We start from the raw sequence: 19924 nt of genomic DNA, 5'->3' as shown, positions 1-19924 counted from the left end.
GATCCCCTCCACATTTTGCGCTCTGCTACACATCCATAAACCCCTCTATTGCAATCCCCCCCACATTCCACTTTGTGTGTAAGTGACCTCCTCACATTCCCCTCTGTATGTCAGTGACCCACCCCCACACATTCCCCTCTTTGTGTCAGTGACACGGGGAGTCTCCCTCTCTTTGCCTGTCAGATTTATGACACACACAGTATGGTTCCCCTTACTCACCTATTTTTGGAAGTGGATAGATTCCTTTTAGTATTTGTACTCTGACATCATCAGTTACAGTCCAACGTCATTCCCTATTATCCACTTGGACATAGAGGGGGAATATAAACCTGTGGTGAGCGAAGTGAGGGGACAAATTTTTTCTTTTGGTGTCCTTTATGGGCATGGGACCGCACTTCCGCCCTCACTCCACGTCACTTCCAGGTACAAACACTAAAGGGGATCTATACCTTTCCACCTATTTATCTTCTTTCTCCCGATAAGTCCCGCCCCCTTTTCCCTCTCTAGCCCCTTGGGTTCTGTGGGGAAAAAAAAACCAAGCTCCCCATTGGTCGATACCAGCCATGTTTCTGTAGCCTGCTATAGGGGGCAGCCATTTTCTGTTAGCACCTGCTTCAGCCTGTCACTCGTTTTACAGGCACACAGAGCGGCCGGGGATCAGGAAGCCCCAAATCATTAATGGCACCTAGCTCGCCCCCCCAATCGCTGGTAAGTCCGTCCCTGGGCAGACTCCTATCTCTGCTCAGGCCTGGGACTCCAGACACGACAGTCCTCCCCCGATGGCGGCCCTGCTTGCATACTATATACAACTTCATACTTATATACTATACACAGTATTATACTCAATACTATACTAAGTTCCATACTTGCATGCTACTGTATATATACTATATACAGCTTTATAATCACGTTATATAAGGGATGTAGTCCCGACTTCTTCAACCCGATGGGAAGTAGTGGTCCCTTCCACCAGTGGCGGCGGGAGAAGCTTTGCTCCGGGCGCGAGCTGAGCGGAGCTCGCTGCCCGGAAGCCAAGTAGCGGCGGCAGTGGTTTGGCACTGGGCGCGAACTTTGGCTCGCGGTCCAGCAGCCAATAGGAGGCAGACGCGACGAGCCAATCGCGGCTCGCCGTGTCATTGCCCCGCCCACTCGCGGTGTCTTGAATAGACGCTGCTGAGCGGGAACACGATCAGTCCATCGGCGGAGGGGAGGAGTGAAGACCTCCCGAAGAGAAGCGCGGCGCGGCAACAGTTCCGGCGGCCGCGCAAGAGGCCAGAAGACGGGGCGATCAAGAAGGAAGAGGCGGTGCCGCTGGCCAGGACGGGCCAGCGGCAGAAGACTGAAGCTGAGGACCGAAGAGGACTGCGGGGGAGGAAAGCAAAAGAGCTAACGAAGCTCCCCCCCTCAGCCTCTTCTACCGTACCGGTAGGCGGCCTTGGGCCACCGGTCTTTTTTCACTCCTTCCTAGACCACCAGGGTTGTCGGGCACTAGGCCCATGGGATGAATTCAGGCAATAGGCCTGTGGGTCTCTAGGCGGGCACAAGGCAACATAGGGGGCATTAGGCCCAATTGAAGGTATATCCCCTGTGCAGTGCCCCCAGGGGAGGTCCCCTGCGCAGTGCGCAGTTCAATGAAGGTATCTGCCCCCCAAATAGATGTGTGACTTGGGCATTAGGCCCAGGTCACTAGAGGGCCCACGTATTTGCCCTTTAGTGGCTTGGGCCTAATGCCCAGGTCACTCACACCTATTAGGGGGGCAGATACCTTCATTGAGCTGCGCACTGCGCAGGGGGACCTCTCCTGGGGGCACTGCACAGGGGGACTTCTCCTGGGGGCACTGCACAGGGGGACTTCTCCTGAGGGCACTGCACAGGGGGACCTCTCCTGGGGGCACTGCACAGGTGGAAAGTCATATTACCTGAAAGACCATGGAGGCATTAAAACATGCATTTAAGAGGCTTGTGGGGATATCTGATGCTGTTGGGGGTATCAGATCTGCATTTTAGGGGCATACGGGGAGCTCTAAAGCATAAATTATGATGGGACCCAGAAATGGTCAGGTAGGAGCCCATTTTTTTAAAGTGGTGGGTCCCTGGGACCTACAAATTTTGTCTCTCACCGCGATCACTGTATACTCACATGCTATATATACAGTGCCATACTCTTACATGCTGTATGCAGCTCTGTACTCTCAAGATACTATATACGCACATGCTATATACAGCTCCATACTCTTACTTGCTTTATGTAGCTATACACAGCATATATATATATATATATATATATATATATATATATACAGTGATCTCGCTTAGTGAAAAAATGGGGTCCTACTCCACTGTTTTTGGGTCCCATCACATATTATGGGGGGCGAAGGCAGGCAGCTGTTGGGAAAGTGCTAGGATCAGGTAGTAGATGGGATAGAGGGGGTTAAGGGTAAGCAGCAGTTGGGGGTAAAGGCAGGGAGAAGTTGGGGTAGAGCTGGAGCTAGAGGGCAGTAAGGACATGCATAACTGGGGATAGGGAGAGGTAAGTACAGACAGCAGTTGCAACATTGCTGAGGGCAAGGAAGAGGTTAGGGGCAGGCAGTACTAAGGGTAGAGAGGGGGTAAGGGTAGATAGCTGGGGCAGTATTGGGGGCAAGGAGGAGGTTAGGGACAGGCAGTGCTGGGGTAAGGTGGGTGGGGCACACAGTTAAGTCATGGTAAATGGTAAATGCACACAGCTACACACTCGAGGGCTAGGGAAGGAATGCACACAGTTACCCTCCATGGGTAGACCTACTTTCTCCCTCAGTGCAGAGTCTGGCGGCTACCTCTACAGCTTTTCAACAAATGTTGCAAAAGGAGAGACCCTTACCTAGTAAACCTACTAAATGTGCTGTGTTATCTTCACCACCCACCTATCAGATTCTGAGTTATCATCTGGGAAGGCAGAAGACACAAACCTCTCCCACTCTGACTCCCCCTCGGGAGAGGAGAAGCCCCCCTCTAAATTGAATATACCTGCACTTGTCAGAGCTGTAAAATCAATTCTTTAAATAGAAGATGTAGAACCCACTCCTATGGCAAGAGACACTATTTCAGCAACATAAGGTAGTTTTGCCAGCGTTTCCTCACTCAGCAATTTGATCTGGGCATGGAATATGCCAAATAAAAAGTTTCAGTTTGCAAAACGCTTGATTTCTTTTTACCCTCTTCCAGCTACTGATTGCACTAAATGGGAAGTTCCCCCTGCAGTGCATTCCCACGTGACAAGCCTGGTTAAGAACGCTACCTTACCTATCCATTCAGCAACCTCCTTAAAGGAAACTACGGATAAAAGGATTGAAGTTTTCCTGAAGTCTATATAATCTCTTACAGGAGCTATTACTCGTCCTGCCAGGGCTACGGCCTGGGTGGCAAAAGCCATTGAGAGTTGTGCAGAGGCCCTAGAAGACACATTTCCCTCTGAAGCTTCGTGGGAACAGCTGCCCTACTTCTATCACATTAGGGATGCAGCCTCCTATTTAGGAGAAGCGGCTTTGGATACTGGTCTCCTAGCTTCCAAGGCATCTGCTACTTCTGTGGTAGCCCGCCGTATCGTTTGGCTTCACTCATGGAAGGCAGACTCGGACTCTAAAAAGGCTTTGGAGTTTCTGCCTTACTCTGGGGAGATCCTGTTTGGCCCGGAATTGGACAAGATTGTGACTACCTTGGCAGTTTCTAAGGTGGCGTTCTTGCCCTCTGCATCTACTACGAAGCCTCGGATGTCATCCTTTCGGTCCTTTTGTCCCCAGGAGAAAGCTAAAGGTCAGTAATTTCCATGGCAGTCGGCATCCACAAAGGCCTCCAAGCCTAGGACCAAACAGGCCTGGGCTACTAGACGTCCACCTACCAAATCTGAGGACAAGCCTTCAGCCTCTCCCTGGGGGCTCCTATGGTGGGAGGTCAGCTTCTGAAGTTTGCCCAGTTCTGCCATCAGACCACCACAGACACCTGGGTACAAGAAGTGGTCTCCCATGGTTATGCCCTCTCATTCCTGAGGCAGCCCCCCCAGCAGTTCTTTTGCACAGGACCTCTGTCGGACCCAAGCAAGCCATTCAGTCCTTGCTGCTCTCGGGTAATAATTCCGGTCCCCTCATCACAGCGAGGGACGGGATATTATTCTACCATTTTCTTGGTTCAGTAGCCCAACGGGTCTCATCAGCCTATCCTCAACCTCAAGTCTCTGCACAATTTTATCAGGGTGCCAGGTTTCGTATGGAAACCCTACTCTCTTATTGTCCTGGCTATGGAGCATGGGGACTTTATGGTGTCTCTGGACATTCAGGACGCTTACCTACATGTACCTATAGGTCCCTCTCATCAGTGATATCTCTGGTTTGCTGTCCTACAGTAACATTACCAATTTCAAGCACTGCCTTTTGGGCTTTCTACAGCTCCTCTGGTCTTTACCATGATCATGGCAGTTATGGTGGCCTATCTACGTTGTCAGGGGATCAGACTACTCCCATACTTGGACGTTCTCTTGCTCTTAGCAAGCTCTCCAGAACTTCTTCACTGCCATCTACAAGTAACCATTGCCTTTGTACAAATGCACGGTTGGCTGATCAACTGGAAAAAGTATTACCTAACCCCTTCTCAAAGAATGGTACATCTGGGAACCTTCCTGGACTCTTCGGCTCCCAGAAATTTCTGGACAGCAGACAAAATCTCTGCACTACAGCACCGAGTGCGCAGGTTACTCCACAGTCACCGAGTGTCAATTCACTCTGCAATGCAGACCTTGGGATCCATGGTGTACACCTTCGATATGGTGGAGTTCGATCAGTTCCTCTACAGGTCGTTACAACACCTGATCCTCTCCAGGAATGGGCTGCCCTATCTGCTCAGAATCCAGACAATGGGCCTCTCTCCGGAGGTTTGCCTGTCCCTATCCTGGTGGTTACAGATGTCCCACTTAAACAAGGGTCGCCCCTTTTGGATCCAGGACTGGGCACTCCTCACCACGGACGCAAGCCTCTGCAGGTGGGGCGCAGTGAGCCGGCCAGCACTCCTTCAAAGGACGCTGGACTCCAGCCGAGGCGATCTTGCCAATCAGCGTCCTAGAACTCCGAGCCATCTACAGAACCCTCACTCTGGCTCAGGATATTCTTCAGGGCAGGCCAGTACAAGTACAGTCCAACAACGCCACGGCAGTGGCCTACCTCAATCACCCAGGAGGCACTCAAAGTCGGCCAACAATAGCAGTAGTGTCTCGCATTCTCAGATGGGCCGAACGCCATCTCCCAGCCATCTCCGCAGTGTTCATCCCGGGGTTTCTCAAATGGGAAGCGGATTTCTTCAGCCGTCACGACGTGCATGCAGGGGAGTGGTCTCTACATCCAGAAGTCTTCAGCTCCTAGTGGACAAATAGGGTCTACTGGACGTGGACCTCATGGCCTCACGACACAACCACAAGCTTCCAGTGTACGGGGCTAGGATAAGGGACCCTGACGCAGCCTTCGAGGATGCATTATCTGTGAGGTGAACCTTCCATTTGGCGTACCTATTCCCTCCAGTTTCCCTTCTTCCTCGGGTTCTTAGGAAGTTCAAGCAAGCGGTCACGGTCCTGGTGGTAGCTCCGGGTTGGCTTAGGCGCCATTGGTACTCCGATCTTCAAAGTCTCTCCAACTTCCTCTACGACCAGGCTGTGAGTGGGGTATAGGGGGAAGGACCGGAGCATCCTGGGAAAGAAAAAAGCTTTGCTGTTGGTGTCCGGTCCTCCTACACCCCATTGCTCCAGTCCTTCCCCCTATACCCCGCCAACAGCGTGAAGGCAGCTCAGTTTTGTTAGCAAGCCCAAGGCAGGAGCAGGATAGGAGAGAAGGAAAGACTGGTACACTGAAGAATCACACTCTCACACAGAGAAGGAAACAAGTGACCAAGAGAAGAAATCCACAGAAGCCAGGTGCGTCAGGGCGGGTGCTCTGTGGACCCTATGGACTTCAAAGAAAGAGAGTTAGGAAAGGTAAGTTTTACCATAACTCCTTTTTCTTGTGACCCTAGTACAGTCTAAACATTTTTTTTTAATGTTTCTGACATGACAAATACACTTCAATTAAAAAATAAATTAGGTGATGTAGAAAGGAACTTCTCAAGAAATTATATCTTAAGCCATTTTGTATGGCAAATTATAAATTGGGGTCTACCTTGTGACATAATATGAACTGAAGGCATTACTGTGTGGCATAATGTGAATTGTTGGCACTACTGTGATATAAACGAATTAGGACAGGAGCCAGACCATCATCCACAACCAAAATATATGCCCATTCAGTGCCTCTCAACCTCCTCATATGCCATCAGATCACCATGCATGTCTCTTCAATGGTCACCAGATTCTGCCACGTACCCATACCTGCTCCCAATTCAAAATATTCTGCACACTGAGGACAACATTCATATTATCCCACACACTGGGGCCCACATTCATATTATGCCACACACTAGGGCCCAAATTCACATTATACTACACACTAGGGTCCAAATGCACATTATACCACACAGTAGGGCACAAATGCACATTATGCCACACAGTAGGACCCAAATGCACATTATACCATGCAGTAGGACCCAAATGCACATTATGCCACACAGTAGGGTCCAAATACATATTATTCCACACAGTAGGAACCAAATACACATGCCACACAGTAGGGACCAAATACATATTATGCCACATAGTACAGCTTCCCACCTCAAGAAGGAAATGAAACAAAACATGGAAGGCAGCCAGACTCTGGACTTATTAGAGAACTCAACATGCACTATGTGAGAAGCTTGCAATATCAATTTCAGCAGATAAACGTTATAACCGTGCATCATGATGTTATGATGACCTTCCTTTGCAGGATCTGATAAAAAAAGCTGCTAATGCTCCAGCAGCATCCAGCTCTCCACACTCTTCATTCATTGTGCCAGCAGGACTGCAATGGCAGAGAGATCCAGACACCAGGCAGCCATCCACTTTGCTGCATTTTTCGGGCAGAACGGAGGAGGCTGAGCCACACTCGTTCAATGTGGCGGGCACGGACTCCTCCGTCCTCATGTGACAGGCATGCAGCGTCCCATCCAGAGCACTTTTTGTTTTCCTTTATCAACTAGCTTTATAAGTACCTGACACTTGGATAACTTTGTTGCCAGGACTAAAATCTTAGTCGCCAATGTAAAATTGATTATAGTTCTTGTAATACATTAATATATACATTAGCCTTTGCCCAAAATTTTGCCATTGAAAATTAAAATATACCCTCCTCACTGATCACCACCATGCCCCCCAAAAATCCTAGAGTGAACACTACGCCATGCTGACATGCTGTCTCCAGCTCCACACTCACATATATGCAGCTCAATACTTACATGCTATATACTTTTGATGTGATTCTGAATAAGGATATTAGTAATATTACATCCCAACATGGAGACATACAAAATTAGGGCACAATAAACAACAACCTCTCATGCAAAGCCATCCTAGATCCACAACAAAATATTATCTTTTGAACAAGACCAACTCCTTCCCCTTTTTGCTTAAGCCCTGTCCATTTTTAATTACACGATTCGTATCTATCAGTCCAAATTGGGACAGTTGTGGGGTAGCTGCTGTGTGACAATAGCTTGCTATGTAACCATTTTGAGGTTTTATGGTTCCCCTATCTTTGATTAATATAAAAAATGATTTCAGAGGTAGAATAGCATAGGAAGGGAAGAAGTATATACCAGTTCCCTGTGAATAGGGGGGGTCACTCAAAAGGGGGCATTTTAGTGAAGATCTGGCAGGGGTTTGAGCAGGTTGGGCTCAGTGCTAATTTTGCCCATACAAATAGTACTTGATCTGAGCCTACCCACTTAGCCCTGGTGCACTGCATCCATGAGATGACGACATATATACATTTTCCCATATGCAGGTCAGTACACATCTTGCAGTGACCCCGCCCCCCAATCTCACTGTTTGTACACTTGGCTCAGGTACTAGTTGTCATTGCTACATTGAAAAGTTACATATGAAAATGTACATCTAGGCTGTACAGTTGTGTTGATCTTCCCTTACTAGGGAGCGCCCTGTTATAGCCCAGTTACACTTTTTCAATTGTATGTTTAGGTGCGACTGAAACATGTGCAACGCTGCATCGTTCACACTTTGCTCCAGAGAATGCACAGTGCAAAAACATGCAGGATCTGCACCTCCGCCTAGACATACAGTGCTTTCAACTCTGCATCAGCTCCTCATTTTGTCCCTGTGTAATTTAGAGTTGCAATAATTGATTTAGTAATAAGTGTTTGTTTTATATTTTTCAGAATTTTGTTTAAAATATCTTTATATATAAGATTAATTGGTCTGTTTGTTTGGTCTGTCCGGTTATGCATAAGGACACCCCTGCACCGATTGGGATGACACCAATGCGAGGTGGTCCAGTTAGATCCTGGCCAGGTTTTAGGGGATCAGGGTCCTGGTAGGACCTCTTGTTGGTGTACGCTGGGCAGATCTTTGACCCAGGGAGCCTGTTCTGAGCCTTCCACTAAATGGATTTGGATGAAAACTTAACAGAGTGGTAACATTAGATCCTGGAAGTCATATTAGGAGGTTGAGGTCCCGGTCGGACCTCCCGTTGGTGTACGCTGGGCAGAACTTTGACCCAGGGAGTCTATTCTGGACCTTCCAGTGGATGGATTTGGATGAACACTTCACAGAGGTGGCAATTGGTCTGGGATGCCTAATGGAGTGCTTGGGGTCCCAGTTGGACCTCACGGCGGAGTGTGCAGGGCAGTACTTTTACCCAGGGAGCCTCTACTGGGACTTCCACGGGATGGATTTAGATGACATCGCATAATAAAAGTTAATAACTTGAAGATTTAAACCCAGGCAACGCCGGGTACTTCAGCTAGTTATTTTATAAAGTAATGTAGTTAAACTTCTCTCCAGAACGAATCTGCTATATATGTGTATTTGTGATGTAGTTTTTACTCTAGGTCCACAGCTACTGAAACAAACAATTCTTCTAACAGGCTAACCACTTATAGGCTATATTTAGGTAATATCTCTTTCCAAGGACTCATACATTACATATATATTTTGCAACTTGACAGTGTTAACATTATTTGTTTTTTTGTCCGGAGACAATTAACCTACCAGTGCAGTATATATTTGGATTATTGGAGGAAACCAGAGTACCCAGAGAAAACCCACACAAGCAGGAGAATATACAATTACAGTTAGGGCCATGGTGGGACTCAAACCCACAACCTCAGTGCTGTGAGGCAATAATGTTAACTATTACACCAATTGTGCTCACATTATTTGTATAACATTTGTGCAAGTTTTTAATAATGCGACCATGACTTTGTTTATTTACTTTTTATATATTTTTTTATTTACATTACACCAAAGGTGCTCACATTATTTGTATACCATTTACACCAATTGTGCTCACATTATTTGTATACCATTTACACCAATTGTGCTCACATTATTTGTATACCATTTATGCAAGTTTTTAATAATGCCACCATGACCTTTTGTTTTTTTATTGACTTTTTTTTTTTTTTTTACAGGCTCTCTTACCACTGGCTAATGTGGCTTTAATTGACTATACACTGGAATTCCTCACTGCCACTGGTGTTAAAGAAACATTTGTGTTTTGCTGCTGGATGGCAAATGAAATAAAAGATCACCTGAGGTAACAAGTGAGCAAAGCATGTCAAAAAGTGCCATTTTCTGTCAGAATAGGCATGTTTTATCTTGGGCCTACATTGCAGACCTCCCTTTCCTCTCTGACTTTCAGGGACGTGCTCCCTGCATCTTCCAAAAACATACTCTTCTTTTAATTTGCAATAACATGTATTGATATTTTCTTTTATTTGCTCTGCAATGATGTTTAAATAGCATTGGTCACAATCAGAAAGTGTGGACAATTGTTTTCTCCTCTTTTATCCATGGGGGACACTGGAGACATTGGGTATAGCAAGTGCGAGAGGAGTCTTGGCAGTTAATGGTTAAAATCTTGTTCCTCTGCACACCACCCTCTGCCACCTAAAGTCAGTTTTTGTTTAGTACCACAGGGTTTGGGCACATTTTAGAAATTAGCTAATGCAGTTTTATGTTTTATACATTTTTCTATGAGATGGGCTGTACATTGTTTTGACATTCCTTTAGATAAGCTGTTCCCCACCCGCCCCCCACCCGGAGCGGCTTGGCTCTCAGGTAAGAGGTGTCCCGTTGATAGCGGAACACTGTAAACAGGCAGCGGCTACCACCCTTGGCAGTGGAGGTTGCCAGGGGGGAGGGGCTAGTGACAGCTACAAGCAGCTCCTGAAGTTTGCAGCTCCTGCAGTTTGTCTGGTAGCCAGGTTTTTCTTTCTCCTCCTGTACCTCACAATACTTTGTGCAGCTATAGTATAGTCTCTATACAGTCTCTAGTCTTATGTATCGTTAGACCTCTGTTTCTTTTACCTTGTCTGTATATGTGCTTTCTATGTGTGTGTGAGATACATATCAAAGCCTAACTAACCTAGCCTCGTCTCTGCATTAGGGACTAAAACTTTGCACAGATTTGGTGTTAACCATTACTAATTTGTGTTCTCTGCACACAAATTAAATTTACAAAACAGAATTTATTGCTCATCATCATGTCCTCTAAAGGAAGCATGTCCAGAGCTGTCTCTGAGAAGGGGACTTCTGGCCATAAACATTTACCCTGCAAACAGTGCCTGAACAAGTTTCAAGGTGTGGCAAAGGACCAAGGGAATCTTTGTGAGATATGTTTACTGAGCAGCAGCGGGCTAGTTCCCCCTCTGAAAGTCTGGGCTAATATGCTTTCTTATCTAATGCTAGAACTATCCCAACAGTTGTCCCTATCTAGGCAACCTCTCACAGGGGCGTCCCAAGGTGCTACGTCACAGCCACCCTCCATAAAACCTCCATGGGTGTCTGGGTTATCTCAGTCCATTCAGAGTTAAGTACATGTTACATCCCCCTTCACACGTATGTTGGACCCTGCGGTAATGTGTACACAGAAGCGTCAGTTGCAGGACTATAATTCTGATGTTTCCTCCTTGGAAACTTACATACAAGAATCTGACCTCCAGGAGTCCTCACTACAGGCGGCCGATCAGGAATCCTCAATTAATGTGAAGGCTTTGATTACACATTAAAGTGAGAGCTTTCCTGAACAAGTTACCTCACTATTCAAGTGTTAAAATAAGTAATTGACTAATTTTTCTCCTTGGGCGCATTATTAGTGAAAGCTTGGAATCGTCCCAATCGCAAATTTCAGGCTTCACGGGGCATTATCTTTTATCCTCTGCCGCCTTCTGACAGGTCTAGATGGGAGACTCCGCCCCCAATAAACACACCTATTACGCGTTTAGCGAAGGCAACCACACTTCCTCTGCGAAACGGAGCCTCCCTTAAGGATGTGACTGACAGGGAAAGACTGTTTTCTGAAATCTACTATTACAGGTATGTGTTTTAGGCCAGCTCTTTCAGCAGCTTGGGTCAGCAAAGCTGTGGAACTTTGGGTGGATTCCTTAGATGACGGTCTGCGTAGCAGTACACTCTGTTTCGAGCTGTTATTTTTGGTAGGGAACATTAGTTTGGCTGCAAGGTACTTACGTGAGGTGGACATTGATCCTGGTGTTTTATCCTCTAGAGCCTCGGATTCGGCATTGGCAGCCCGGCATGCCCTTTGGCTACGCACGTAGCAGGCGGATGGTGAATCTAAAAAGGCATTGGAGTCTCTTCTGTTTAGCCAGGAATTGGAGAAGTTTATTGCTGCTGCAGCAACATCTAATGGTGCATACACACGGAGCTATATAAATGTGCGATTTGAACAATAAGTATATCGTTATAGTTCATTTTTTGGACCCTACAAACTCACCAACGACCTGCAATGCGCGGGCACGTATGGTCGATATCTACCATCACCCGTGCATGCAGGTCAACTTGCTCGATATCGAGCAAGTTACTATAAGGATCCGCGAACGATGATCGCAGGTCGTTATAGTGGTTGGTAGGTACATGATGTGCTGGATGATCGATATCGATAGTCCAGCACACTCGGGAGATAGAACAACGATATCGTTGTCGATCGTCTCGTGTATACGCACCATTAGACTGCTTTTCTGATCTTCCTTTAAATCCTTTTGGGAGACCACGGTTTGTTCCCACTTCCAGGGGCCATGCAGTCTCCTTTCATGCAGATTACACTCTTGGATCAAGACCTAGAGGACGTCATGTCCTACCTGGCCGCCTTCCTGACTCCACACACACACATACACTCCTCTTCCTGGGGGATTTAGCGGTGGGGGTTCATCTTTTTCGGTTCAGCAAACGATGGCTTCTTTCCACGTAAGAAAGGTGGATTCAAAACATTTTTACCAGGGGGTACACTTTCTACCGTCGGGGTTCCTCCACGTCGGATCCTGCCAAAGCAGTGGCTTAAGAGGTGTCCATTCAGTCACTTTTAGTTTCAGAAGTCAACATTCCTGTACCCCCTCATCATAGTAGAAAAGCGTTATACTCCAACCTGTTCCTCGTACCAAAATCGTACGTGTCTTTTCATTCCATTTTGAATCTCAAATTGCTCAATGTCTAGCTCAAAGTTTCCAGATTCAAAATGGAATCCCTCAGATCCATTGTCCAATCTTTGGAACCCAAGCATTTTCAATTCCAGGCTCTTCCATTCGGCGCCTTGGGTGTTCACACAAGTGAGCTCTCCTACAGATGTGTCCACATTCATCTATCCTCCATGCGCTACAAGTTGTGCCACACATAACACGGGTGCTCCATGTGTTCGGTAGCGCTGAGCGTCTTTCATGTGACTTTTTACCTTCAAATACATCTTATTAAAACAGTGATGCAAATAGCTAGCACAAGCAGCTTCTGCTAATTAAAATGATATACAGCATGCCTATGTTCTCTGTGCGTCTGCAGGTGTATCTGCATGTGAAATGCTACGTTAGTGTCAGCGTCTGTAACACTGTAACGTAGCGTTTCGCATGCCCATACACCCGCATACGCACAGAGAATATAGGCATGCTGAATATAATTTTATTCAGCAGAAGCTGCTTGTGCTACCTATCACTGTGTAGATAAGACTGTTTAAATAAGACGCCTGTGCTACCGAGTCACGCAATGGCATGGCGCGATTAGAAGGGCTGTTTGAGCGCAAGGAAGCTAGATGTATGAGGACACATCTGTACATACTCTGTTGTAGAGGGTTTTTTTCACCAGCAGACAAGATTGCTGTGGTCCAGTTCATCATTCAGTTGCGATGGCGACAGAGGAAGGTCTCTACTCACGTTTGCATGAGGGTCTTAGGAAAACTGGTGTCAACGTTCGACATGGTCATGTTTTCTCCTTTCCACACTCTGATCTTTCAAAGGAAACGCCTCTCCAAGTGGAATGTATCTCCGCTCCAGATCTGTCTTCAAGTGATCCGTCTGTCTCCCCAGGCAAGACAGTCCCTGCAGTGGTAGCTTTTCTCTCCTCACTTGGAAAAGGGTTGTCCGTTTTGGAATGAGTCGTGGACTCTGCTTACGACGGATGCCATTGACTTTGCCCTTGATATTTCAAAGTTAACAATCGCCTCAGGGAGCACTTTTTCCCATTAATGTTCTCAAGCTATCTAGCCCTAGTGCAGGCTCATCATCAGTTGCAGGGACTCCCGCTTACATAAACCATCAAGGAGGCCAAAGGACTGCTCAGGCCATGCGGGAAACGGCACGGATTATGTTGTAGGTCGAACATCAACTTCTGGCCCTATCAACTGTCTACATCCCTGGTGTGGACAACTGAGAGGCAAATTACCTCACCAACCAGTATATTCACTCAGGGGAATGGTCCCTGCACCCCGCTGTCTTCCTTCTTCTGGTAGATCGGAGGGGCAAACTGGACATCGACCTGATGGCCTCCAGCAGGAACTACAAGGTGGTCAGGTACTGCTCCTGCACTCTGGACCCAGGGGCTTATCTCATCAATGCCCAATTTGTTTCGTGGGCGTTCAACCTAGTCTACTTTTTCCCTCCAACAGCTCTGATTCCACAGGTTCTTAAGAGCAGAAAGAGCAGGCTCTGGCAATTCTTGTAGCTCCATGATGGCCTTGTCGGTCCTGTTATGCAGAGCTTCTTTGACCTGTCAGTGGCCCCTCCTCAGCGGCTGCCCCTTCGCCCCTATCTTTTCAGTCCGGGTCCTTGCTATCACTACAGTCCTGCCGAGACTGGCTTTGACAGAGTGGCTATTGAAATATCCATTTTAACAGCAAGGGGTTTCTGCGAGGCAGTGGTTAGGACTATGCTCCACACCCAAAAGCCATCTTCATTCATTGAGGCTTGCTGTCTCTGTGAGAAGAGCGCGTTCCAGGGTTGGAGGAGGGTCTAGCAGGGAGCGCCACCTCCCCCTACTGGGCAGAACCCCATTGTAATGGCTGCGACTGCAGCCCCCTGCTGCACTGTACTTCCCTGGTGGTCTAGTAGGCGGCGTGGGAGAGCCCCCACTTTTCTGGCAGTAAACAGCTGCGACTAGCGACTCCCTGACAGCAGGGAGCCGCCTTACCTTGTCCCTGCCGGCTGTGGCTTCAGCGTCAGGAGTCCGTGGCCGAAGTCACTGGCCCATTCATCAATGTTGCGGTCCCGGGGCTGGGGCGGCAGTGGGAGCTCCTTACACTGCCCACTCAAAGTAAAGAAAATTAAATATAAAATAAATAAAATGTGGGGGGGGGCCATCTAACACATTCCCCCCTGAAAAGACACGTTCATGCAGGTGAGTGGGCACTGCATCCAGAGGTCTTCCAACTATTTGTCCGCTGTTGGGGCCTGCCGGACATCAACATGATGGCGGCCCGTTGCAGTCATCGGCTAATGAGATACTGTTTCCGCACAAAGTATCCAGAAGCTCTCCTGGTATATGCCTTAGCGGTTTCTTGGACCTTCCCTCTGATTTACGTGTTCCTTCCAATCTCAATGATTCCTCTGGTTCTCCGCAAGTTCAAACTGAAGGGTGGCACTTTGATCCTGGTGGCATCAGATTGGCCTTGGCATGTGTGGTACACGGATCTGCTGGCCCTCTTCATCGGCGCGCCACTGCATCTTCCACTGCGGCCGGAACTGTCTCAGGGTCCATGTTTACATCCGGATCTGACCCGTCTCGCTTTGACGGGGTGGTTCTTGAGACGGAATGGGATTGAAATACCGACCGCTTAATAGCCGCTGTTTAAAATTCCAACTTTGAGAGACCGATGGATGAAGATCTTGACGGGTGCCCGTAAGTATACTAACCCTAACCCTCCCTTAGGGGTGCCTAACCCTAACCTCCCCCGCTAGTGCCTAACCCAAACCCTCCCCCCAGGGGTGCCCAAACCTAAACCCTCCTCCCCGTACCCTAAACTTAAGTTTCCCCTAATGCCTAACCCCCCTTTTCCTTAGCCTAACTCTAACCTTCCCCGGGGGGGTGCCTAACCGTAAGTCCCCTCTAACTCCCCGAGGGTCCTTCGGCGTTCTGGCATCGGGATCAACATAGGCGTCGGTATTTTAATGCCTATGTTACATCCCTTGCCGGGATGACACTGTCGGGATTGAGACCGGCAGCCATGCTTGTCTCATAACTACATCCCCTTGAGACATCTGTCCTAAGAGCAAAAGGATTCTCCAGGAAGGTTGTTTGGACCATGCTGCAAGCTAGGAAGCCTTCTTTGGCACATATCTATCACCGAGTTTGGGGTACCTATTTTTCTTGGTGTACGATTAGGGGTTTTAACCCCAGGTCTTTCCGCCTTTCCTATTTCTTTTCCTTTCTGCAGTCTGGATTTGGGCCCCTGGCTCTCATCCTTGAGACACCGTTCGTGTCTCCAGTGGCTCCTGGGACTTGTCTTTTAGTTCTCTGAGCTCTCCAGTTTGCTCCCTTTCAGGCATCCTGTGCTCACTGCAGCTCAGGAGCATCCCCGCCCATAGGGGACAGCTTTGGGATGTCCCAGTATCATCACTGTGCCCCCTAGTGTAGGAAGAAGAAAATTAGACTTATGTTGCTTATCTGTTAAGTCTCTTTCTTCGACTCCATAGGTTGCACAGGGCGCCCACCCTGACGCACCTGACTGCCGGGGTGTGTTTCCTTGGTGACCTGTCCCGCTGTACTTTCCATGGTGTGTATGGTTCTGTGTGTGTGCCAGCCTTCGTTCTCCTCTGCCTCGCTCCTGCCGTGGGTTTGCAAACTAAACTGAGGTCCAGTGGCTGGGGACGGGGTATAGAGGAGAGAAGCCTGGGCTTGTGGGTAATTTTCATGAACTATTTGGTGCCCAGACTCTCCAGGCTATACCCAGTGTCATTCCTGTGGAGTCGAAGAAAGAGACTTAACAGGTAAGCAACATAAGTATCCTTATTTTATGTAACTTTTGAGTGAAAAATCTCTTAAAACATAAAGTTCCCTTCTTTCTACTCAGGAATCAGAGACACACAGAAACATTTAAATAAGTAATATGTAAGCATAATCTTTCTGTAACATTTCTTGTTTTTGGGATAGCTTTGACTGCAAGAACTTTCAGTATACTGTATGTATGTGATATAATATAATTTAGCGGTTTCCTCACGTTATCTATTCCTGGGCAGGAACTCTAAGTGGTGTCGGGGTACCAGTTCCAATGTAGTGCGTGTGGTGACCTCAGAACTTTACCGCTCACTTGGAGATGTTCTCAGAGATGTGGATGCCAAATCATTACTACGATCGGACTTTGTGTTGGTTACTGGAGACGTAATATCTAATATTAACATTGAGTCAGCTTTGGAGGAGCACAGGTATGAAAGTTTGTGTACACTAAGGGGTATATTTACCAAAGGTTGGTTTTGAAAAATTGCAAACCAACCAAACTGCAAATTTATTAAAGTACAACCTAACTGGAATCTACAAAAACAATGTTTGGAACATTGGACGCACAATTGATAGTTTTATATAAAAGACTATAGAAGCATCCATATTTACTAATGGTTGGTTTGTAATAAGACCAAAAAACGCACACAAATGATAGACCTGCCTGTGGCAGACAAGTTTGGGAGACGCACTATGATCTGTGCAAGCTTGTTAGCATTAAAAAGTGAAAAAAAAAGCGTTAAAAATGTGTGGCTATTGTGCCCCCCCACCCCTCCTTCAAATCATAACCAGCCCTGGACCTCTCAGCCTGGACTGGTACAGAAAAACAGGGGGAAAAATTGGTGTGAACTCCTCCCTATTTTCATATAACCAGCACCAGGCTGAACCAGCTAGGGTTGAAATTCCATAGCAAGGGGACACACAGCGTTGGTCTCCCCTGCCAAAACATTAGCCAGTCCCAAACTGGTCAGCTCAGGGCTGGAATTCCTCAGAAAGTGGGGACTCCCAAGAAATAAAATGTCTGCCTCCCAAGAAGCTGCACAAGTCCCTGCATATTGATACTGATTTGTGCAGTGCGGCTTTGCTGTCGGTTTTGCTGTTTTTATTTGCCATCAGCTTTGAACTGAAAGATCAAAACAGGCGGCATTTAGAAAGTCAAAAACTGAATAACATCGACACTTGGTTTCAATTGAAGCTGAAACATGGTGGATGATAAATACTGGGTTTTTATGTCAATATGACATCGATGTCCGTCAATCTTGATCGAGTTTAAAATTGATCACAAATCGACCTTTTAGTAAACTTACCCTATAGTTTCTCTGTTTAATTAATTTGCTAATCTGTTGTCCACCTTTTTGTTGCAGAACACGTCGAAAGTTGGAGAAGAATATTTCGGTTATGACCATGATCCTGAAGGAGTCATCTCCAGGCCACCGCACAAGGTGTCAGGAGGATGATGTTCTTATTGCTATGGATAGCAAGAAAAAGAGAGTGCTGCTCTATCAAAAAAGCCATGACTTGGCACGCTACCATTTCCCTACGGTTAGAGACTAACCTTTTTTCTATGTCTACTGGTAGTAACTGTGTGTAGTCTTTGTTCAGGTGAGACTCTTCAGATCTTCATAGGACATTACAGTAGTATATGGAATAGGGCTGTGCATCTAAAAGCATCTGTTGCAGATTCCAACTGTCTCTTTTTTTTTTTGAGCGGCTCCTGTAGTGGCTGGCGGTGAGCCGGAAGTGCGCAGTAGGCTCCAGAGACAATGGCCAGAGTATTGTGGATCCATGTGCTGTAATGTTTTTAGCAACTGTACATCATAAGAACCTGGTACTCAAACAGATAAGACCTACCATCTAATTGGTTGGTAGTCTGATAAATAGCTAGCGGTTGAAGAGGGCAGTATGCTTCTGATGAAACGGCATTGAGCTGAGAAACGCGTTAAGCTATTAAGTTTTAGTGTGCTGGCAACGAGTGAGGAAGTTGCCAGAACACTAATACACCAGCTTGATGGCCTCTAGCTGTGTTCTCCTGCACAACGTGAGGCATTCCCTGTAAATTGTTCAGCAGAGCTTCGGGGTCAGGGCATTCCACTACACAGATTGCTGCTAAAGAAACATGAGGACTGTAGCTGCACATTACTGTCCACAGTAAAGATAACAGCTGAGGGCTCACACACAGCTGAGTAGTAAGCATTACATTAACCCCTGAGTGCCAGATCAGCACATGAGGGATTGTTTATACTGGTAATTACATCACCAAACTGTGGAGTATGAGCTTATATTGATGCACCTGATTTTCTGCCTAATGAGAGACATTGTTGTGTTTTTGCACGGATTTAAAGGCAGCTATTATAATATGCATGTGACAGTTGTCCTGCTTGCAAATTAACTCTGCTTGCTTTTAACTGAACATTTTACTTGCTTACTATCCTCTAGCTTGTGATGTCCAGCTTCACTGCTGTAACGTCTATCAAATTCACTTCCGGTCCAGCAAAGCAGTCCGATAAAGCTCTTGTTCTGCTGTAAGCTCAACTGAAAGTGATAGACTTTACAGCAGAACAAGAGCTTTATCGGATCGCTTTGCTGGACTGGAAGGGAATTATTAACAAAACTCGTCATCATTTTTTGGAAGATTATGAGGGGTATTCAATATGAAAGGTTAACTTCCCTGGCGAAGTTAACGTTTCATATCGGAGTTTTTTTCTGTGTAAAGGTATGGTGCGCGCTCCCGCTTATCCCCGTATTCAAAATAAAATTAACGAAAACGGGAAACTCCGAAGTTGGATTTGCGTAAAGTTACGAATTTTTCCTTAAAATAATTGTAAGACCCCCTAAAGTTGTAAAAACATGGGGGAACACTATGGATACCCCCGTTTTAGCCTTTAATTGAAAGTCGGGGATTTAAATAGCCGCAGCAGGTGTTTTTTTCCCGACATTGAAGAAGCGATGCAGAAGAGCACTTAGGTTATTTTTTTCGTTTTTTTAAGTGGTCCCATCAAATTTGGGGTACATGAAAATGGGTACTAGCATATTTTTAAGTCCCTAAAGTCAGTTTTTAAAAATTCTGCATTTGTGCATTTGCCGCTATAATTGTATTCTAGAAAACATCTGCCGCATACTTGCAGAATAGCCCTGAACCTATTTCCCTATTGTTATACAATTTTTTCCCACATTTTTTTTTTTTTTGCACCCCAATTTTTAAATTTATTTTTTGGGGTGTCCCCATTTTTTTTTTAAACTTTTTTTGACACAGTTCTTTTTTAAATGTCAATCTCAGGGGTGCAGGCTATTTTTTTTAAGCCTGCACCCCTAAACCCCAATTCTGCACTTTTTTTCGACACCTATTCAATGGTGAAAAGTTATCACCGTTTTTTATCAAAGACTTTTCAAAACTGCGATAAGTCTTTGAAATTGAATACGGTGTAAAACTAAAACAAGTGATATTAACGCAAAAAACGATGTTATCGCACCCATATTGAATACCCCTATATATGTGTATGTGTTATCTGTTTTATATGTTTTATGTGCAGTTCTTATGTATTGAGA

At 46.4% G+C, this 19924-nt stretch overlaps 1 protein-coding gene across 1 annotated transcript in view; it reads left to right on the top strand.

Annotated features, from left to right (window-relative positions):
- The window catches only part of EIF2B5 (eukaryotic translation initiation factor 2B subunit epsilon), a 39857-nt gene that overhangs the window by 1205 nt on the left and 18728 nt on the right, over window positions 1-19924 (top strand). Inside the window, exons 2-4 of the mRNA XM_088479729.1 lie at window positions 9577-9701; window positions 16621-16806; window positions 17743-17920. Of these exons, the coding sequence (XP_088335855.1) occupies window positions 9577-9701; window positions 16621-16806; window positions 17743-17920 (489 nt within the window). The remainder of the gene's footprint in view (window positions 1-9576; window positions 9702-16620; window positions 16807-17742; window positions 17921-19924) is intronic.

This window comes from Taudactylus pleione, unplaced genomic scaffold (genome assembly GCF_031769625.1).
Source record: "Taudactylus pleione unplaced genomic scaffold, aTauple2 ptg000244l, whole genome shotgun sequence".
In the NCBI taxonomy this organism is placed as follows: domain Eukaryota; kingdom Metazoa; phylum Chordata; class Amphibia; order Anura; family Myobatrachidae; genus Taudactylus; species Taudactylus pleione.
Note: the sequence above shows the minus strand (reverse complement) of the source record. Positions and strands in the feature narration are given on the sequence as shown.